This window comes from Zalophus californianus, chromosome 9 (genome assembly GCF_009762305.2).
Source record: "Zalophus californianus isolate mZalCal1 chromosome 9, mZalCal1.pri.v2, whole genome shotgun sequence".
Lineage (NCBI taxonomy): Eukaryota > Metazoa > Chordata > Mammalia > Carnivora > Otariidae > Zalophus > Zalophus californianus.
This window is the reverse complement of record NC_045603.1, coordinates 118,941,363-118,963,507: the sequence shown is the minus strand read 5'-3', so window position 1 is coordinate 118,963,507 and position 22,145 is coordinate 118,941,363. Positions and strand designations below refer to the sequence as shown.

The following is a 22,145-nucleotide window of genomic DNA, read 5'->3' as shown; positions in this document are numbered from 1 at the left end:
AGGAAAGAATGATTTTTCTCCTTCTCCTCATGAATATTGTCACCGTATGCTACATGAATTAAAATCCTAAAGCAACAGGCTCTCACTGGGTGACCAGTAATCAGATTATTTTTGTGTGTGAAGGTTTCTGTTGTGCTCTCCTTTGTGGGAAAACACTCATGGGAGAGGTGATTAGTTTCCTTTCTATCCAGCTACCATCTTGATACTTTCCTTGGCTTCACTGAAGCCAACAAATCTAATATGCCCTCTAAAGCTTTTCTTTATAAAGACCATTTCCCTTATGATAACCATTTACTGTACCTATCTGTAAATGTATTGTAAGTTCTATGTGTACTGTACTTTGTATTCAGACCAATTTTCATAAATATTTAAGTTGACTGTGCATGAGTTTATTATACACACTTAAAAGTTTATTGCTTTCCTGTCTCTATTTTGTTTCCTTCCAGTCTGTTCATCTCTGGAGTCTTTTAGAAATTTACAACATGTACTTAAACATTTCTGCTGTTCAGTCTTAATCTTCATCATAATGACTTCCTAAAACATTTTTATTTTTAAAATAATTTCCCTCAAGCCCTTCTTTTTAACCTTAGCTTAGCCATTTTTTCTCTTCCCCCCAAATCTTTACTGACTGCAAAATCTTTCAGAAATAGATACTGTCTCTTAATCACACTTAACATCTTAATCACATTTAAATACCTTCTCACCTTCTTTTCTTGAAATTACTCATTCATTCAGCAAATACTTACTGTACTAGGTGCTAGGAGCTGTTCTAGTGTTAGAGATAGAGCAGTGAACAAAATCTGTTTTCAAAGAGCTTACCTACTGGGACATTGACAAATAACAAAATAAACTACACACACACGCACACACGTGCACACACACACATGCACATGCATCCTTCTAAGCCCAGAATACATTGTGTGTCCACCCTGTATGATACTCTCTTCTCGTTCTTTTGGAATAGAATAGGTGGAACAGGACACCCAGTTGGGATAGATTTCTGGAACATCTTGAGTTTCTTATTTTTATCACTCATGTGGAATTTATCGAATGCTACCAGGCATGATGATTATTTTCCATAGACCAAAATCTTCCCACCTAAATTGAAACCCTATGTGGGCCGGATTCATGACTTACATTGCTCCCAGCAGCCTTGCCTTCTAATTTATTTGTTCAGATAGTTGATGGTGTCAAAAGGAGCAAGTGATTAAACTTTGAAAATGTCAATACACAATTTGGAGCCAGACAAATCTCTCTACTTAGCTGCCTACCTTCTCATCCACCTATGAACAATAGAAAATATCCTTATTGTTTCGGATTCCCACAGTAAGTCTCTGTTTTCTGAGGTAGTTTGGTTCAAGCCTCTGTAAGAAAGTTAAAAGTTCTGCTATCTTTAATCACAAATTGATGTTCTTTCTGAGGGTTAATTTTACGAGCGTTATTTTTGTAATTTCTGAGCACTTGTTCCAATGTTAGAAATGAAATTCCTTCAAGCATTAAAGCCCTTATTAACACAACTGGGCAAACTTCATGGGAAAGAGGTCCAGATGAAATACTTCTATATACAGCAACAGAAAACTACAGCTCAGGAATTCCAGTAAATTATCCCTTTTTAATACTCAATAAGATTGCCCTCCGTGATGCACTTAGCCCTACGTGCTGGCTGGCATCTTCTGTGTGCCAAATGATTCCTTCTCCCGGCAGCACACTCAGTGAGAAATACACCTGCTTTGTTTTACAGGTGTCTCTGAGTCAGACTGTCAAATATTATAAAGCTACCCTGTAACTTTAGGAATAGGTAAACTTAATATGCTTCCTGCCTTTCTAATTGACCTTTCCAGTGGTAGTTCCCAGTTCACAAAAATCTTACTCTGGGTGTGAGGATGTTCCATTTACAAAAAAGAAGAAAGGTGTTTAGATGGTAGAGCTGGGAAATACTAATTTTTGCTTAGAGATTTTACCGTAATATATGGTGAGTACATTTCATACATGATTAAGCTCTCTCCTTTACTTAGCTACAGTCAATAGAATATTGAATTAGAAAATCTAAAACTTGGGGCTCCTGGGTGGCTCAGTCAGTTAAGCATCTGCCTTCGACTTGGGTCATGATTCCAGGGTCCTGGGATCAGGCCCTGCATCGGGCTCTCTGCTCAGTGGGGAGTCTGCTTCTCCCTCTCTCTCTCTCAAATAAATAATAAATTTTAAAAGATATATAAAACTTTTGCATTTGTTATGATTATAGAATTTTGTGTAATTCTCCAAAAGCATTTAATAAAATTATTTTTGTATTTTTTTTCCTCAAAATAAAGAGAAAACTCACATGGCCTTTAGCTGATCCCCACCTTTCACCCTATACTTCAAGAAATACTTAAAGATAATTCCTGCCCCTAATTTATTGCTAGTGGAACAGAATGTTCAATAGTTGCAAAGACAAAATTTAGGAAATTCACCTGAATTAGCCCCATTTTCTTGGCTGGTAGGGGTATATATATATAAAATTATGGCTGAGATTTATTACAGCAAAAGATATAATACAGGAGATGCAGGAAAAAGACACACTTAAGCAAAGGCTATAGAAGTCACCCAGAGGTGTCCTTGTCCTCCCTCTCTTTCTGCTAGTGGAGCATTGGATGCAATTTTCTTGTGGGAGATAGCTCCGCCCAAGGAAGCCCACCTGAGTCATGGGATCCAGAATTCATACAGCTGTAAGCTCCAGTTTCCTATAGGGAAACTCCAATTTGAATGACGGTCCATTTCTCTCAGGCTAGAAGGAGGCAGCATCACATTTCTCAACTGCTAAAGGAGTCAACCACGTGTTCTCTCTCCGGGAAAACTATCCTTTAGTAATGAAGAGGGGAAGGTAAAGACATTCCCAAGTGAAGGAAAACAAAAAATTTATCACCAGCAGTTCTACCTTTACATATTGACTAGTTATTAGAAGTTCTTCAAACAAGAAGAAAATGATGAAAGAATCTGGAAGCATCAAGGAAGGAAGAAAGAATAGCAAAAAGAATTGAAATATGGGTACATACAATAGGCTATCTGTTTCCTCATGAGTTTTATAAATCATATTTGATGATTGAAACAAAAATGAAGAGAGGTAAAGAGAGCTAAATGGATGTGAGGTTTCCACACTTCCCTCAAAGGGATAAAATGTGGATACCAGCAGACTGTGATAAGCCATGTATGTATACTAAAATCCTACAGTAACCACTACAAACCAATACAAAGAGCTACACTCAAAAATGGTGTAAATAAATCAAGATGGAAAACTAAAAAATGTTCAGGTAACCAACAGAAAGGCAAAAAAGGAAAAACAGGAATAAGAACCAAGCAAAAGGCAGAGATGGACAGAGTGGATTAAAAAGTTATAATGGAGGGGCACCTGGTTGCCTCAGCTGGTAGAGCATGCGACTCTTGATCTCAGGGTTGTTAGTTCGAGCCCCATGTTGGGTGTAGAGATTACTTAAAAATAAAAGCTTAAAAAAAAGTTATATGGAACTATATGCTGTTTAAAGAAACTCACTTTAAATTCATTGATATAGGTAGGTTGAAAATGAAAAGATGGAAAAAGATACCATGTAAACATTAATTTTTTAAAAAGCAGGAGTGGCTTTTTAATATGTAATAAAGTAGACTTCAGAGCAAAGAAAATTTCTAGAGACAAAGACATATGACAAAATGGATTAATCTGTGAGGAAGACACAATGATCTAATGTATAGCACCAAACAACAGAGCCTCAAATACATGAAACAAAAACTGATAGAGCAGAAAGTAGAAATAGACAAGTCCAAAATTATGGCTGAGGACTTCAACACTCCCCTCTGAGCAACTGATAGAACTACTTGACCTGACATCAGCAAAGATATAAAAGATTTGAACAATACCAGCAATAAATAGGATCTAATCAATGTGTTATAGAACATTCCACCACTAGGGCGCCTGGGTGGCTCCGTTGGTTAAGCGACTGCCTTCGGCTCAGGTCATGATCCTGGAGTCCCGGGATCGAGTCCCACATCGGGCTCCCTGCTCAGCAGGGAGTCTGCTTCTCCCTCTGCCCCTCCCCCCTCATGTGCGTGCTCGCTCTCTCTCTCTCATTCTCTCTCGCAAATAAATAAATAAAATTAAAAAAAAAAAAGAACATTCCACCACTAACAACAGAAAACACATTTTTTCAACTTCATGTGGAACATTTACAAATACCTGGGGTCATAAAACAGAATTCAGCAACTTTTAAGAAATTGAAATCATACAGAATATGATCTCTGACCCTTATAGAAACAAACTAGAAATTAACAACAGAAAGACAAGAAAGTCTCTAGATGTGCAGAAATTGAATGACACATTTCTAAATCTATGGGACAAAAGTCTCAAAGGAAGTTTAAAACTACAAAGAACTGCATGAAAGTGAAGATGTAGCATATGAAAATTTGTGGGATACAGGCAAAGCAGTTCTAAGAGGGAAATTTATTTTACTAAATGTATTAGAATAAAAGGGAGGTCTTGAGTCAGTAACCCAAGCTCTTACCTCAAGAAATTAGAAAAAGACAAGCAAAATAAACCCAATACAAGCAGAAGGAAGAAAATAGTAAGGAGCAGAAATCAATGAAATTGAAAACAGAAAAGCTATAGAGAAGGCCACTGAAATCAAAAGCTGGTTCTTTAAAAACATCAGTAACATTGATAAACTTCTAGCAAGACTGACAGAGCATAAAAAAGAGGATGTGTAAATTATCAATATTAGAAATGAAAGAGAGAATTATCATCACAAACCCTACACACATTGAAAGATAATGCTATGAGCACTTTAATTCAGCCACTTAGATGAAATGAACAAATTCATCAAAAACTGCCAACTATCAAAACTCACCAAGGATGAAATAGATGACCTAAACAGTCCAGAACTATGAAAGAAACTGAATTCATAAAACCTTTCCTAAAAAGAATCTCCTGATCCCAACGGTTTCATTTAGTGAATTCTGCTAAACATTTCAAGAATCAATACCAACTCCAAACAGTCTTTTCCAGGAAATAAGGGAGAATGTTTCCCAATGTATGATACCAGCATCATCCTAATGCCAATATCAGACAAGGTGGTTATACAAAAAGAAAATTACGGCTCAGTATCCATCATGAATACAGATGTAAAAGTCCTCTATGAAATATTAGCAAGTCAAATCCAGTGATACATAGAAAGGATAGTTCATCTAAGAGGAGTTTATCCCAGGAATGTAAGGCTGGTTCAATATTTGAAAATCAATCAGTGTAATCCACCATATTGACAGTATAAAGAAAAAAACCCACATGATCATATTAATTGATGCAGAAAAATAATTTGACAAAATTCAACATCATTTATGATTAGAAATATAACTGTCAGTGAAGTAGGAATATAAGGGAACTTTCTCGACCTGATGAAAGGCATCCATGGCGGGAAGAAACAACTGATTATATCATACTTAATGGTGAAAGACTGGATGCTTTTCTGAAAAAATCATGAACAAAACAAGGATAACTATTCTTATCACTCCTATTCATCACTGTATTAGAAGGCCTACACATTGCAATAAGGCAATTTTTAAAAGTATAAAGATTGGAAAATGAAAGGGAAAAAACAGTTCCTATTTGCAGACAACAAGATAGTCTGAATAGAAAATCCATAAGGAATCTATTTTTAAAAAAACCTCTTAGGACTAATAGGTGAGTTTAGCAACAGATCAGTATATCAGGTCAACACATAAAAATCAATCATATTTCTATATGCTGGCAATAAAAAATTGAAAACCAAAAATTTGTTGAATACCATTTTTAATAGCTTTAAAAATGAGATATGAAAATGAAACAAAACATATATTGAGAACCATCAAATACAAAGGAAATCAAAGAATCACTAAATAAGTGAAGAGATATACCATGTTCATGTATTGGAAAACTCAACATAATAAAAATGTCAGTTTTCTCCCAAACTGATCTATAGATTTGGTACAATTCTATCAAAATTCCAGCAGGATTTTTTTAGATATAGACATGCTAATTCTAAAACCTTTATGGAAGGGTATATAAAATAATTTTAAAGAAATAATAAAGTTGAAAAAAAATCTCTCTGATTTAATGATTTATGATAAAGTTACAGTAATCAAAATATTGGTAAATGTGTCTTATATGCATTCTAAGAAGAATTTCCCTTTATTTGTGTCTGTTTTAGCCAGCAGTTGACCAAGTTGATTTCTTCTTCTTCTTTTTTTTAAGTTGTATTGATTTAAGTAATCTCTACACCCATCGTGGGACTCGAACTCACCACCCCAAGATCAAGAGTCACACGCTCTGAGACGTCAGGTGCCCAGGCCCAGCTGCTTTCAATCTTCAACAAGTTTCAGCCAGTGTTCTGTGGGTTGTCATTCCACTGTCAGCCCAGTTTCCATAGGCTTTGCCATGCTATTTGGAGCAGTTCTGACTGTGTGCCAGCTAGTGTCCAGTTTAGGATTTGGGTGGTGGTCTGTCCCATCGTTCCAGCCTCAACATCTGTGATGTACTGTTTAGGGTCAGAACGATGTGTACACAGCTTGGGGGTAAGCCTAAGGATTCATAAATAACTTGATTTTTTTTTTTCCTGAGCTTTTCCCTTTTCGTGATCTCCCTTGTCTTTGTTGGTTCCTTTGGGGGTTTTTTGGTCCTCAAGTCAGAAAACTTTATTTACCCTGCCCTGCTATACTCTGGCCATGACTGCCCCTATTATCTCCAGCCAAGCAACATGAGGACTGAGCGAGTATAAAGTTATTTTAGGTTCTTATGAGATGCTGATGTCACCGCTGCTGCCTCAGTCACAGGATTCCTTGGGGGCTGGGACACAAGAGAATGGAGGGAAAAAAAGAAAACAACAAAACATGGCTTTTCTCTGCTCTGTCTTTCCTGTTTCTCAAGAGGGCTTCTCCTTGAGCTCTCTCTGTGCTGATGCCACTTCCGGGATTTTGAGCTATGTCTAGTTCGGCTTGGAGAATACTGGGGAAAAATAAAAAGATAAACTCACCATCTGTTCAGTAATTCCAGAGACCTTCTCGGATCTTCCTGCTACCATTTGCTTTTCAGAGTCTTCAAGTAGCTGTTGAATCCTGTCCAGGTTTGATGGACTGTATTCAGTAGGAGAAACGGGGTTAAATGTGCCTACTCCATGTTACCTGGAATGAGAATACATGTCATTGCTTTTGTTCAACTCATAAATTAATGAGGGAACCAGTAAGATGTTAATATTGGTCCAAAGGACATTTGAGGAGCTAGGGATTTATATCCAATTCAATTAAATAATGTTAGAAAAAGACGGCTGAGTTACATTAAAAAAACAAAACAAAAACTGGTTACCATCCTACAGGACAATGAACTATAACCTCTGATCATATCTTCTCCATTGACAGAAATAATTTGCATCTCTACAAAACAAACACTTACATGTTAGCTAGCAAATTCTCTAAGTTTGAAACGATTAATTCATAGAATATTTTAATTAAACAATATCTTTACAAAGTACATTCCAGTTTTCCTAAGTACAGAACTAAGTACATTTCCCTATAAAAACTTTAGGTAAGTCTTTACCCCTGCATGACATAAAAATTCCATGCTAGCCTTATTTTGTTTTGCCTTTTTTCCAGGTTTTGGGTCATTTTTCTTAAAAACAGTGATTCAAATTCTTCTTGCAGAAGGTCTCACCCGAAGCAAGAGATGATGTAAGACTGGTGTACACTCCCTGAGGAGGCAAACTATTTTTTCCCAATTCAATAAATGTTTATTACATACCTACTATGCACCAGACATCTGGCTAGGCAATTGTACGCAAGACCAGTACATGATTTTCGTAATATGTATCAATCACGTTGTGTTCTCTTTGACAGTTAATTTCTCTTACATAATATAGAAACCATAAAACTCTATCGTTGTCATTAAAAATTTGAAAACTGCACATGATACACGGTCGTTAAGGTATAAAGTACTCATTTCTGGGGTGCTCTTCAGATGAACTCGGAGCACAGTTAGTGCCTATTCATTTTGTGACTTTGATTGCTGCCGTTTCCTCTCAAAGGAAAGGCCGAGGGAAAAGAGAAGAGGAAAAAGTGAAGGAGGAAGAGGAGGTTGCAACAGCCCCAAAACTGGCTGGAGAAGGGAGCCCCGATAAAGAATGGTACCCTCCCTCCGACCCGGACTTCTGTGTTTATGTATATGAAGTGACCAAGTCAATATTTCCTATAACCAATATTAAGGAGCAGATTGAGGCTCTTGCAAAGTAAGTGGTCTCTATATACATAGGCATTTTAAGTTTCTGAAGCAAAGTGTTTTATTTTAGTGGTTTGCATTTCTTAGCCCATTTTCAGCTAACGACACCATAATTACTGCCCCCCACTTCTGACCCTGAGGCAGAAACATAATAAATTGAAAAAAAAATGCCCAATTTCTGTTTTAGGTCCTATTTCCGCCAAGAATCAGAGCTAGGAGCTGAAAATTACTTCAAGAAAAACGCTTTTGTCATTTTCTCCAGCTAAACCATTAAAGGCATCGTTCAATGTGATCCTGAACAAGTTAGGAATGAATCAAAAGTTTGAAAATTAAATTACTCCAAAAATAAAAAAAGAAAGAAAATTAAATTACTCCTTAGGTACCTGGGGTGCTCACAATTTAACGAAGCATATTGTGAATTCTTTGTAAACTCACAAATTATTTTCTTCTTTTAATTTTTTCAATTTGAATTCAATGAATTAACATATAGTGTATTATCAGTTTCAGAGGTAGAGTTCAGTGATTGATCAGTCTTCTATAACACCCAGTGCTCATTCCATCACGTGTGCTCCTTAATGCCCATCACCAGGTTACCCCATCCCCACAAATTCTTTTCTAATACAAATAACCATCACTATTTTTAGGTCAGACAGATGTCTGATATTTTGCATTTTGCGTTCCTCTCGAGTGTGGTTGTGAGCGTTTTAAGGGGTAGCTGTTTGGGCAGGCTAGACGCTCTGTGTGAGCCAGTGATGTTGCCTTCTTAATTAGAGCATTTAATGTGAGTCCACTAAGAGAAATCTGAGAACTTGACTTGGTAGCTATAAGGGATTAGGAATCGCAGGAAGTGGTGGGTGGCCTCCGTAACTGGCACCGACAACCAGTAAGTGAGCTACTGGATCCTGCAACAGCTGTAGTCTCCACGGGAGCTTGTGTCTATTCCAAGTAGCAGTGCATTGCACTCATCAAACCTGGATGTGACAACTGCAAGAAACACAGCGCCAGATCATTGACTTCTTGTCAGCCAGAACTGGAAGAGAACATTTTTGGCGACTGAAGTTTTCCTGATGTCCTTGAGAAGTGATGACTCGAGCAGAACTCTGATTTAGCTCATTTCAGCATTTGTCAAATGTCCTCATGCTTTGTTCCTATCAGAAATACTTTTCATCATTCCCAAATAATTGTTTTTTTAACCTGAGCCCTTTTGAAGGCGAGATCCAGAGATTTGTCCCCGTGCCTTTGGTTCCTCACATTCGGGGGGGTTGGTGCGACAGCTCTCTCCCCGCCCCTTTCTCTGTTTTTCGACGTTGTTCTTCTTTGCTTGATCCTACATACAGCAAGAGGAAATTCTTTCTTAAAATTTGCAATTCTGCCTTTACTCCAAGATGTAGTAGCCTTCATCAGTCGACAGAGGATTTTTGCAGGTGTGTTTACTGACTTCTTCAGGGAGAGCCTCAAATGAGGAGGAAACCCCTAGGCAAACTATACCACCCAACTTCCTTAGTTTTCCTTCTGCCCCCTTCCTCTCTCCTCTCACTTCAGGGTTACATAAATGCCTCTAATTAAAAAAATAAAAATAAAAATAAGACAACTTAAAAGGAAAAACTTATAAAACTTGAAAATATTTGGGAATCCAATGGGAAAATTTCCTATGTGTTCATATTATCTCTGAGTTCAAATTCCTTAAAAGAAGGACCATATGTTAGTACAATGCCTTGGATTTCAGATTGAAACATTTGAAAATATTTTCAAGAGCAAGATAGAACTTTAAGACTGCACTGATACAAATTAAGTGTGATATTGATTTGTATCTTGTTATAAATATTGAAATTAACATTTATTTCTTCCTTTGTGTTGAATGAAATTGTTAGAATTTCAGTTTATACATGAGAGTTTGAAGACAGTAGGCATAATGTTAACAGGCTTATAGTAAGTTTAAAGAGTAAAGCCAATAATAAGAATCAGAGGAAATATAGTTTTCACACATACAGTTATACTCAAAGCATCCAAAACGAGATATTAAACTTGACTGATTTGATCTCAATGTAATTGACATAGGTATGTGGCAGAAAAAATGGGCGGTAAAGTTTCAAAAGAGAAACTACATGATTTCAGCTGGGAACTTCATATAAGTGAACTAAAATTTCAACTCAAATCCAATGTTATACCAATTGGACTGATCAAAAAAGGAATCTTCTACCATCGAGCTTTGCTTTTCAAGGTACTTAAGATATTTTGCCTCGCTTGCCAGTAGGTGCAAATGTTTGTCATTATCATAATGGTGAGAACATGTAACTGGCTAATATTAATCCTATCATTTAGTTACTTCTATTTGAGATATATATGTACATGTATATTTGCTTCTATCGGAAGCATATTCATTCAAAATTTATCATACATCTACTATAGGCCAAGGGCTCTTCTAAGGTCTGGGAATATAGAGATACTAAAGTGGCAGCCCCTACCCCAGGTGCCTAAGTCTGACTTGTGGGTTCTAAGGAGATGTCAGGGAAAGTTTCAGGGGATGAAGCGATATGCAGCCTGAGTATTAGAGGCTAAGTAGGATTTCAGCAGGTAAAGAAGGAAGACAAGAGCATTCTAAACAAAGCAAACATTTTATACCAAATAATAGGAATGAGAGCCCCTGGTCCATCTGAGGAGTGTAGCATAGTTTGTCTGGATGAAGGAAGAGGCGGGTTGGATGAGGCTAAGGGCCAGATCACAAAGCACCGTGTGAGTTTGCACTTGATCCTAAAATCTGTGAGTAGCCACTGAATGTTGTTAAGGGGAAAGCAGCAACATGATTTTGAAAGACCGTTCAGGCAACAGAATGGGGAATCAATTAGAGCAGGGGCAGGACTGGAGACAGGAAGACCAACTGGAAGGTCACTGGAGCAAGAAATACGGGTGACCTTTACTAAAGCCATAGCCGTGAGGACGTGGAAGAACATGTGAATTTACAGGGAGATTTAAAACAGTTGGTGTCTGCCCAGGTGTGGTATGAGGTACTGCATGAGAAGAACAAAGCGATTTTCAGGTCCTGGGCGGGGCAACTGGTAATGATGGTATTATTCACTAAGACAGGGACACTAAAGAAGGATCAGATACGAGAAAGAGGGGGTGATTTTTTTCTCCATTGTGTCAAGTGTCTGGAATATAATAGGAGCTGCAAAAATGGTTTCTGAACTATAGACTGAATGTATAAGATTCCTATCCCTTCCCAAATACCTACAAACCTCTTTACATCCGTGTATATCTTGCTTCCAGTTCTAAGCGAATTCTATCTCTAATTCAAATGCCAACCTTCCATATTTTCTTATATTTCTTGCTTTATCAAATTTTCTCCTTCTTAAATCTCTTTCTATTAGCTGTTTTTCCTTTAAAATCGAAATTTCAGTCTCTACTAATTTAAGAGGAAATAGAAATCTTTTCTCATCATAGCTACAACTACTCCTATAGCTCCTATTACCATGACCATCATCATTTTGAGCTACGTGTCAAGCACCCGATAAATGCAATTGTGAAGAGTCTCACAAATGCCAAAGGTTGAAATTACTACCCTTGTTTGAAAGACAAGAAAACTGAACTCAAAGAGAGAATTTACCCAAGGTCAGCCAGAGGCCCAGCTGGAACCCGTACCCATGCCTATCTGAATCAAACCTAACGCATTGCTTCTATCTGTAGATAATTCTCATTCCAGGTCAAAATTCAAAGTCATCTCATCACCTTAGTCATCTCAGTCCCTCCTTAGCATGCCTCATTTTTCTCCTCTGCCCATTGCAGCCTGGCCTGAGCTCCCTGTCTTACTTGATATGTCAAAGAATTTGTCACTGATCCTTCTCATCCCTTGACACCACTCTCTTTAGTAACTTTTGCCCTCTCTTTCACCTCATCGCAGTCGCCTTTGGTGACCTCTTTTCCTCCCCCCCCTTCAATGTGGGGGTCCCTCACGGTTCCATCCCAGACTCTTTTCTCACTTTATGTACTTCATTCGGTGTGGTCCTCCTGTCACGTGGCCTTAAACACTAACTAACTGCCTAGGGCGCCCAGATTCTTTCCTCTGTTCCACAAACCTCGCCTGATTCCTGATCTGTTTGCGCTCCAGCTGGCTGCACCCGAGTATCTCCTAGGCACTGTATTAGTGTGCTCATGCTGCTGTCTCAAAATACCATACACTGGGGGGCTTAAACAGTAAACATTTATTTCTCACAATTGTGGAGGCTGGGAAATCTAAGATCGAGTTTCCAGCAGAGTCAGCATCTGGTGAGGACCCTCTTCCTGGTTTCAGTGGCCACTTTCCACCTCTGTCCTCACTTCCCAGACAGACAGGAGGCTCTGATCTCTTCCTCCTTTTACTAGAGCATTAATCCCGCAGTGGGGGCTCCATGTTCATGACCTCCTCTGAACCTAACTACCTAAAGACCCACCTCCCAATATCACCCTACTGGGGATCAAGGTTTCATCATATGAACTGGGATTGGGGGGGAGACACGAACATTCAGTCCATCTCATTATGCCGAACTGAATCTATTACCCTCACACCTGTGCCAAGTCACACAATGCATTAGCTGGGTCTTGCCCACACCTGACGGCCTGACCACTAATACCAATGATCAAAACTTTTATCCTTCCACCCTCCTAAATCGTTCACTCCTATGAATACTCTTCATCCTCCCTATTTTCTTCCAGTTTGTTGCCTCCTTTTTGGCTTTACTTTCCCCCCTTGGCAGCCTAGATGAATTATCCTTAGACCTTATAACTGGCTCATTAACTTCCCCCACTTTCTTGACCCCATCTGTCCTCCCCACTGCCTTGCCAGTCCCCCCCGGGGCCAGTCGGATTGCTTGCCCCTTCCACTGTGATGCTCGGGCTACGGAACTTGACAGTGGGGAGTGCCACAGCCGCGTCAGCGTGCTCAACTCATGTGGACAGTCATTTGGCCTGGCCACTCTTTTCCAGCTGCTGGTCACAGGCTTTTCCTTTTCCCGCAGCAGCTCTGCCCCACATCTGTCTGTCCTACTAACACTTTCATCTCTGCCTCTTCCTCTAAGCAGACGACCTTGTTTCGCACTTTGCAGAGAAGATGGAGACTTCCAGCTGGGAGCTCATTCAACTCAGTGGGATGCAGTATCACCCTGAGGTTGGGAACTCAGACTCTGACGATAGATTCCCTGGCTTCCACATTAGGTCACCACTTACGGTGACTTTCTTCAGGAAAATGATCTGGCCTCAGTTTTACTCTCCATAAAATGGGAAATGCAATCGTTACCTATTTCACGGGATTATTTTGATGATTTAAAGTGCCTTGACATGGAGTTAAGAGAGCAATAAATATTATTTCGGAGAACATGTTTATTTTTGACTCTCTACCCCACTAGACGATGAGTATAAGAGGATTCTTGTACCAATTCCAGTGGGGGGAGGTGTGGCAGGCCAGGGGTGGGGGGAGCAGGTTTTATACATCCAGCCAATCCTCAGACATCAGCTAGGTCAATGCAACTCAATTCTGACACTACCCACCTGGGGACAGTGTCAAACCCCACAGGTTACGGGCTCACTCCTGCAACACTGCTCCCTCCCCGCCACACAAACTTCAGCCAACCAGTCACAAGCCCCGGCTGTTATCTGTGCTTCTGAGCAGCCAGCTATAGATTGGAGGTTCCCAAGAACACAGCCCCCTTAAGGTTGATTAATTTGCTAGAGGGGCTCACAGAACTCAGAAACATTTTACTTACTAGATCACCAGTTTATCATAAAAGGATATAAGTCAGGAACAGCCAGATGGAAGAGATGCATAGAGAAAGATAGGGGGAGAAGGCTTGGAGCTTCCATGCCCTGCTCCAGGTGTGCCAGTCTCCCTGAATCCCCAGGGGGTCACCAACCCGGAAGCTCTCCGAACCCTTGCCTTTTGGGTTTTCAGGGAAGCTTCATTTCATAGTCATGATTGATGAAATCATTGCCACTGGGGGCTGATTCAACCAACAACCCCTCTCCCCTCCCCAGGTTCAGGGTGGGACTGAATGTTGTAACCCAATCATAAGATTCGTTCCCTTGCCTAACAGCCCCCATCCTTAAGTGCGGTCCAGAAGTCACCTCATTAACATAAGGAAAGACATTTTTATGGTTCTCATCACTTAGGAAATTCTAAGGGTTTAGGAGTTCCATGCCAGAAATGGGACAAAGACCAAATGCGTATTTCCTATTATAAATGACAATACCACAGAATGCCATCCATTTGGATTCTGTTGTATTCTAGTTGACTGTTTACCAGGCAGGCTCAGACTTGATAGGATGGAAGGCTCTAAAAGTGACAACCATGTCTTAATTATCTTGGTCCACCCAAGAAAGACTACCTTGGTGAAGTCAATACACAGTAGGTAATCAATAAATCACATTAATATACAGATGGATTTTTAAAACAACACAATTCTTGTCTTCTACTAGGAACACCTATTGAGTACCTACTCTGTGCAGCATTCATAGCTCTAGGCCCTTGACATGTATTCATTCCCTTCATCTCCATAACCACCCTGCTAGGAAGGGGGTTCGACTGTTGTTATCCTCATTTCTCAGATGAAGAAATGGAAGTACAGGAGGCTGAGTCATTTGCCTGAGGTGACAATAACTAGTAAGTGGCTGAGCTGAAATTCAAATCCAGGCAGTCTGAGCAGCTCTCTTAATCCACTACAATGTGGCTAAGAAGTTTCCAGATTATTTTAAAGGTACTTTTTAAATAACTTCAAAATCAGGACAAACTGAAGAGAGCGCTTCCAAGGAACATACGCCACTCCGGAGGAAGTGGCATCAGGTATCCCAAGAAGGGCCGACCCCCTGCTTACGGCAGCATCCCCATCACACAGAATAAATCGGCAAGAAAGAGGTCCCCACCAATTTGATCCCTCCATTCAATCCCACTGCAGAGCACACCCACAGAGCAGCCTAGAAGCATGGAAAGATTGATAGATGCGGTAGTGCTGAAAGCCCGTGGAATAGCTATTCTCCAGTGACGTTATCAATCTTGTGCTGATACAATGCAGTGTAACTGCCTGAAAAATGTCACTTCCCAGCAGGACCTACACAGAGATTTTTGAGTCTACAGGATCTTGGGGAACAAGGGAACTTATCACATTTTATTGGTTCCTATTACGATATTCCACATTTTTTTCCCAGCCTCCTTTCTAAGCACTTCTTTGCAAGAGTTGTGTATTTCCCCTTCAACAAGGTGGGTCTTCCAGCTAAGGATTTTTCTCCGCCCCTCTCGCTCCTCACTTTTGGTTGATCTTGTGTTTTCTCCCACAGGCGCTGGCTGATAAAATTGGCATCGGCTGCTCTCTGGTTCGTGGGGAGTATGGCAGAGCCTGGAATGAAGTTAAGTTGATGAATGAATCTCGTAAGGGACTGATTGGGGCTCTCCCTCCCCCTGAGGTGTATATCGTTGACCTCATGTTCCATCCAGGCGGGTTGATGAAGTTAAGAAGTAAAGAGGCAGATCTTTACAGATATCTCTAAGCTACCAAGTGAACAAAAAGGGGTTCACACAAGAAGTGCATTATATACACTTCTTATGAAGTTCACCAATTGATTTTATTTCTTTAAATAAAAGTATTAGAAATGTTCTCTCTGTGTAGAAATGAGGACACTTGGATTGAACTTGGTGGTGGTTCTGATTTCAGGCTCTTGGCAAGAGTTCAGTCTGATTAGATCCTATTATGCTCACTGTCCCTCATGTAAAGTTTATTATTGTCAAAATTAATCCACCCTACTGTTTCCCGAGGAGCCTCTCTGCCCTTTGGGAATCATGTGGTAAAGCACCCAGCTGCCGGCTGCTGTTCCCAGGACAATACCTCACGCCTGTCATTCTTCATGCCCAGAATGGTTCAGGAACACTTGGTTAAATAAACTCAGTAGTATTTTTTTTTTAAAGATTTTACTTATTTATTTGACAGAGAGAGAGAGACAGTGAGAGAGGGAACACAAACAGGGGGAGCGGGAGAGGGAGAAGCAGGCTCCCCGCGGAGCAGGGAGCCCGATGCGGGGCTCGATCCCAGGACCCTGGCACCATGACCGGAGCCGAAGGCAGACACTTAACGATTGAGCCACCCAGGCGCCCTGTAAACTCAATAGTATTTTATGTCTTCAGTCACCTTGTCCCACTTTCGTAAAGTCAGATTATTGATAGTTCGAATATGTATAGATCGATTTTAGTATTGCAAATTTCCTTTCTAAAATTTTTTTTGTTCACACTTAAAACAACGTCTTATTAAGAACACCGTCTAATATACTTCACTGAACTAAAAGTCTTACACAATTTCATGCTGGGTCACAAAAATAATTGTTTTGAATTTATGTAGCCTCACAATTCTTTTGTGGAAAATTTTAGATATAGAAAGAGAGTAAATCTTTGTGAGGAAATTGTGTTTTCAGTATTGAGAATGAAACAGGGAGCAAACACACATTTTTTAAAAGATAAATAAAAACTAGTAATATGATGACTCTCAAAGTATATATGTCCTAGCCTGACTTTAAGTCTAAAGTTTACTGTAATCATTTTACTAGAAGGTTTTCAAAAGTCAGATTGATTTTAGAAATTAAGGCTGAGATGATTCTATACAAACCGATGTGTAACTTCAAAGAATTTGTATTTCCTTGTTTCAAAATAAAGTTCTTTATATCAAATGGTGTGGTAATTATATTTATCATGCAATTTCGTGAACTGGAGCATGGATTATAGCCGTCTAAGCATTTTCAAGTCTGTTTTGATCCAGAACACATTTGAAGTGGATTACAAAGATATGTAAGATGTAACAAGATAAAAATAAATGAAAAACAGGCGTAAATGTTGGAAAGAAAGTTCAACAAGGCCAGGCATAAGCTTAGAATTTGAATGCATCCATGAAAATCCCATGCATATGTTAGCAGTGGGTGAAAATTTGACGCTAAGCTCTCTAGCAGACAATGCAGTGGGAAATGCTATCAGTTACATGATTTATAATAGGGTCCGCTAGCTAAAAGCACAAAGCAGTTTCTCAGGAGGAACAAAGACCAGGGGGATTCCTCTTTGGGAGCTTCATACAGATGACAAATGTAATATAGAAAATAACATTGTTGAAAAACAACCTCCTAGTAAGTTCTGAAAAGGGTTTTTGTAGGCAATGGCCTAACAGCAAAATGGAATGAAGCAAAAGTTGCATTCAGAGCCACTGTGCTGCGGTTCAGGTAGACATGACATTCTTCAATCTGGTCCAAGCCAAGGGCCATCCCCCGCCCCTTTTCTCATCTTAGAAACATTTATGTATTATGTCCCTCTCAACTGGCTTCTAGGTAATTATTGTGCAGGTTTGAGTTTAAATTCTATTTTTAGACAGTTCTTCGAAGTTATCTATGTTGTGTTACCAAAAGACAACACATTCACAATAGCAACACAAAGTATAAAGTACCTAGAAATAGATTCAATAAGAAATACACAAGGAAAACTATAAAATTTTAATGAGATCTGAATAAATGAAGATACACATCATTTTCCTTGACGGAAACTCAACAATATAAAGATTTCAGTGCTCCCCATATTAATATACACATTTAGTATCTCATTTAGAATCCCAGTGCATTTTCTTTTCTGAAAGCTGACAAATAGTAAACTTGATCTGGAAGAATGAATACATGTGTATGCCAATAATATTTGCAATAAAAAAATGAAGAATTGGGTCCATTATATATCAGAACATATATTAAAAAGCAGTAAGAAATTAGTATGGAATGGGCATAAAAATAGAACCATATTAAGAGTGCAGAAACAGATTGGAGATATATATATATGGATTTTATATATGTGTGTATGGATATATATATATATGGATTTAGTATTGATAAAAATAGCTTTTCTGCCAGGAGCAGGGCACAGTGATAGCCTATTCAGTAAATGACTATGGGAAAGTTATTATCTTGGCAAAGGAACATCCTCTCTATTTCTGACAGATAAACTAGGAGCCATAGAGGAAAATATCTGACAAGTCTGGCTCTGTAAAACTTTAAATTCCTGTTCAGAAAAATACAGCATAAGCAAAAATATTTCTGTTCGGCAAAATAAAATGTAAGCAAAATCATAGGGAGGAAAACATTTGCAACACACGTAACAGACACCATGTCAATATCCTTAGCAAACAAAGAGTTTCTGTAAACCAATGAGGAAAAGATAATTCACCTGGAGAATAGTCAAAGACAGCAGTATTTAAGTAAGACATCTATACAGTGGCAATAAACCCCAGATTTCTGATCTCAGTAGCTTGTCTTTTGTCACATTACATGTCAAATCCAGGTCGGTAGAAGGGGCTCTGCTTCACACAGTCACCCAAGGACCCAGGCTGACAGCAACCCCTCTGTTTTGTAGCAGCACTATCTGGAATACAGGACCTTCTAAGCCACTACAGTGGGAGGAGAAAAGGCCGAGAATCTCCTTCAGGAATTACATGCTTTGGGCTGACATAACGTGTGATTTGGTCAGAACTAGACCTGGGAAATATGGGGTAATGTCTGGAACCAAGAAGATCCGAGTGAGGATCCTACCCTGTTACCTAAATAGTGTGCAAACTCTGGCAGCTGTTGTGGTTGTGAGGTTTCAAAACAATTTCTATAAAGTAGCTTGTTGTTACTCTGTCAGAATCAAAAGCCTCAGTGTGTATACTCACATATGTACACATTCCTTCCTGCCCCTTATCACACGCCCGTCTGTCATTTGCATGATGGCCTTATTTCATCTCCACAGTAGGGTTATTAGGCGTATAGATTTGGGAGCAGAGCCTCTGGTGACAAATTCGGTCCAAATTGAAAATTTGGCTCCTTAGTAGCTGAGTGATTTTTGGATAAGTCATTTAACTTCTCCGAGCCTCAGTTTTGTTACTTGCGAAATTCCTAAACAACAGAGTGTCCATGGAACGATTATACAAAGGCTTAAAATAGCCTCTGACAGAGTAAACAATATGCAAATATTTCTTATTTTCCAGAAGAGTAAACTGAGGGCCAGAGGGGTTAAGTACTTCTGTTAAGGTCATACAGGTAGGAAAAGGTAGATGCGCAACTTAATTTCAGCTCTGACTCTAAAATCTGGGCCTTTACCATTGCTATTATATTGCCTCTCAATATTAAAGGCCTATAGAATTCATAGATAAAATCATAATAGAATTTACCCTTTCCAACAATACTTAATATTTGTAAAATTGTGATTTGTGTGTGGTTTATTGGCAGATCCTACAGATCTCTTGTCCTGTCTGAGTTCTGCAAGAACCTTATTTGAATTCATTATATATTCCCACCTGACGCTTTGATGGTGATCTTTTGAAGTCAAGTCCACTTTTATTATTAAAATAATTATATTCATGATTTTAAGAGCACAAGCCTAGGCAAAGCTTTTGCCAGTTATCTATATGACAATATTCAGGTCATTTTAATGACAGAATAGTACTTTTAAATATTCAACTGTAGATAAGTGATTTGTTACTATTGCATTGCTTTAAGAAGAATCTACCCCCAAACAGTGATATTTTCCATATAATTTTCATAGAGTCAGTTGATCCTACCCTTAGTAGTGCTGAGCTAGAGGTGGGGGAAAAGCAACTATCACCACCAGTATGTGTATTCCAGCCTTTCTGTGAAGAATGCTAAAGGAAAATGCGCCATCTCCCAAAACTCCCTAAGTCGTATCTCCACATTACTCCTTTGGCAGAGGAATAACATGGTAATATCTTGTGTGTGTACAAGTGTGTATGTGCCTGTGTTTACAGCTCTGTTTTCTTTTTTTCTTTTTAAAGATTTTATGTATTTACTTGACAGAGAGGTAGAGCCAGAGAGCACAAGCAGAGGGAACGGCAGAGGGAGAGGGAGAAGCAGGCTCTGCACTGAGCAGGGAGCCCGATGCGGGACTCGATCCCAGGACCCCGGGATCATGACCCGAGCCGAAGGCAGATGCTTAACCATCTGAGCCGCCCACGCGCCCCACAGCTCTCTTTTCTATGCTCACATAATGTTCTGTTCATACCTCTTCAGCACATTTTGGGGGAATTCTTTATTCTACATGAATCTGTTTATTCCTTCAGATCAGAGGTCACCAAGTGTTTTCTGTAAAAGGCCAGACAGTAAATATTTCAGGCTTTGCAGGCCATGGAGTCTGTTGCAACCATTCAGTTCTGCTATTGTAGCATAAAAACAGCTGCCGATAATGCCTAAACCATAGAAATGCACTTACCGAAAAATGTGTGGGCCGGATTTGGCTCATTGGCCAGTTTGTCAACCCTCGCTTTCAGTCATGAGCATTCTGAGGGTATGGACATGGAAATAGTTGTAGTTTACTTAGCCTCGTCTCTGAGCACCTGGCTAACATTCAGGGGAGCCCCCCTCTACACTGCCATTTTGTCTTCCTTTGTTTCTTTAGGCTCTAAGATGTACCTACTTGATATTAATCCAATGGATGCCAAAGCAGATTTATATATCTATTTATATATATATATTTTTTTTTTCTGTAAGGATGAGGACAAATTTGACCTGCCTAGAAAAGAAAAGAAATTTTCCTGTCTTCTGAAGTGTGAAGTGTCTGAGGTTTTACTCCAGTAGCAAGCTAACTGCCACAGTTTCGTGGTTGCTGGCATAAGACATGAGACTCCTGGGTCAGAGACAAAAGACTTTGTTACTCATAGCACAGCAAAAGCAGCATGAGCCAGGGCAGTGTCTTAATCCTCCTTGCTCCCAAGTGTCACAGGGACAACCTGGATAGACCCAGAAGGATGCCTACAGGTGCAGTGGATTGCATTTCAGGAGGGGGACCCTGGCCTTAGAGAGCCCAATCTTTTATAATGGGCAGTAAACATACCTACCCTTTCACCAGAGGGAGACACTATATCTTCCCAGGTTGGGTGCCAACATCCCTGAAAAGATAGTCTGGAACAAAGGGCAGTTAGGAAGCCTCTGTTTATAAGACACTCAGAAACAAAGGAAACTCATGGAGGATTGTCTCCCAGGAGCTTGATCAATTCTTACAGTATAAAAGGCTTTATGGAATTTCTCATCTATAAAATAGAGATAATTGATACATGGTTATGGTTACCCTAGCCATTATCTCTATAATTATATATATACATTTTTATAAAATTTTATATAAATAGATAACAGTTTATTATATATCAGTTCAATGACTTATGTATCAGCTCAATGACTCATGAGTCCAAATTTTCTTTCTTGCCAAAGGGGTGTTGGTGAGAAAGTATGGTAGTTATCCTCAATATCATCCCACTAATCTTTTGTCTACAAGTTCAAATCCAGATTCAGATAAGCCTCACTTTCTCCCCCAAGCTTCCCCAGATGCCTTTTGCTCTTCTGATGACCTCTATAACCCTATCTTTGGCACACATTTTGGCTTTTCCCCATATGCTTCCTGCCCGGCACTGCCATTTTCCCAATGCACGTAACTATCGGGGACTAGTTCAGAGCACACATGGTCTTTGGAGTCAGAGAAACTTGGGTTTGAGTCCTCCATCTACCATTCTTAGCTGTGGGATGTTGAGCATTTTCTTGTCTTTAAAATGAGGATGTAATAATAGTAGTGGCCTCATAAAGTTACTCTGAGGAATAAATAAGATAGTGCATGTAATGTGCTCAGTACGGTGCTAAACATAGTAAGCAGCTGACAACTGCAAGCTATTATGCTTTGATCTCCTCCAACGAGAAGGAAAGCTATTTCAGGTCTGGCAAACACCTTACTGGCAGACTTGTTAGCACAAGGGTAACTCGAACAATATTTGTTGACTGTCTTGATGCCTTAAACTAACTGACTTTAAAGACTAAAATGGGATTTTCATTTTCATTTGAATACTTTTGAAAGAAGCCGTGTGGTCAA

At 39.4% G+C, this 22,145-nt stretch overlaps 1 protein-coding gene across 8 annotated transcripts in view; it reads left to right on the top strand.

The window, feature by feature from the left end:
• Positions 1–16,924, top strand: part of ARMC3 (armadillo repeat containing 3) — a 92,452-nt gene extending 75,528 nt beyond the window's left edge. For 6 of the 8 annotated variants that reach the window (XM_027595700.2, XM_027595699.2, XM_027595697.2 and 3 more), the window contains 3 exons: positions 8,073–8,273; positions 10,322–10,484; positions 15,563–16,924. In XM_027595700.2, the coding sequence (XP_027451501.1) occupies positions 8,073–8,273; positions 10,322–10,484; positions 15,563–15,772 (574 nt within the window). In that variant the 3' untranslated portion in view covers positions 15,773–16,924. Of the gene's footprint in view, positions 1–8,072; positions 8,274–10,321; positions 10,485–13,314; positions 13,493–15,562 lie in introns of those variants that run through there. The other 2 variants (XM_027595698.2, XM_027595701.2) reach the window with 2 other exon arrangements.
• Positions 16,925–22,145: the final 5,221 nt, after the last annotated feature.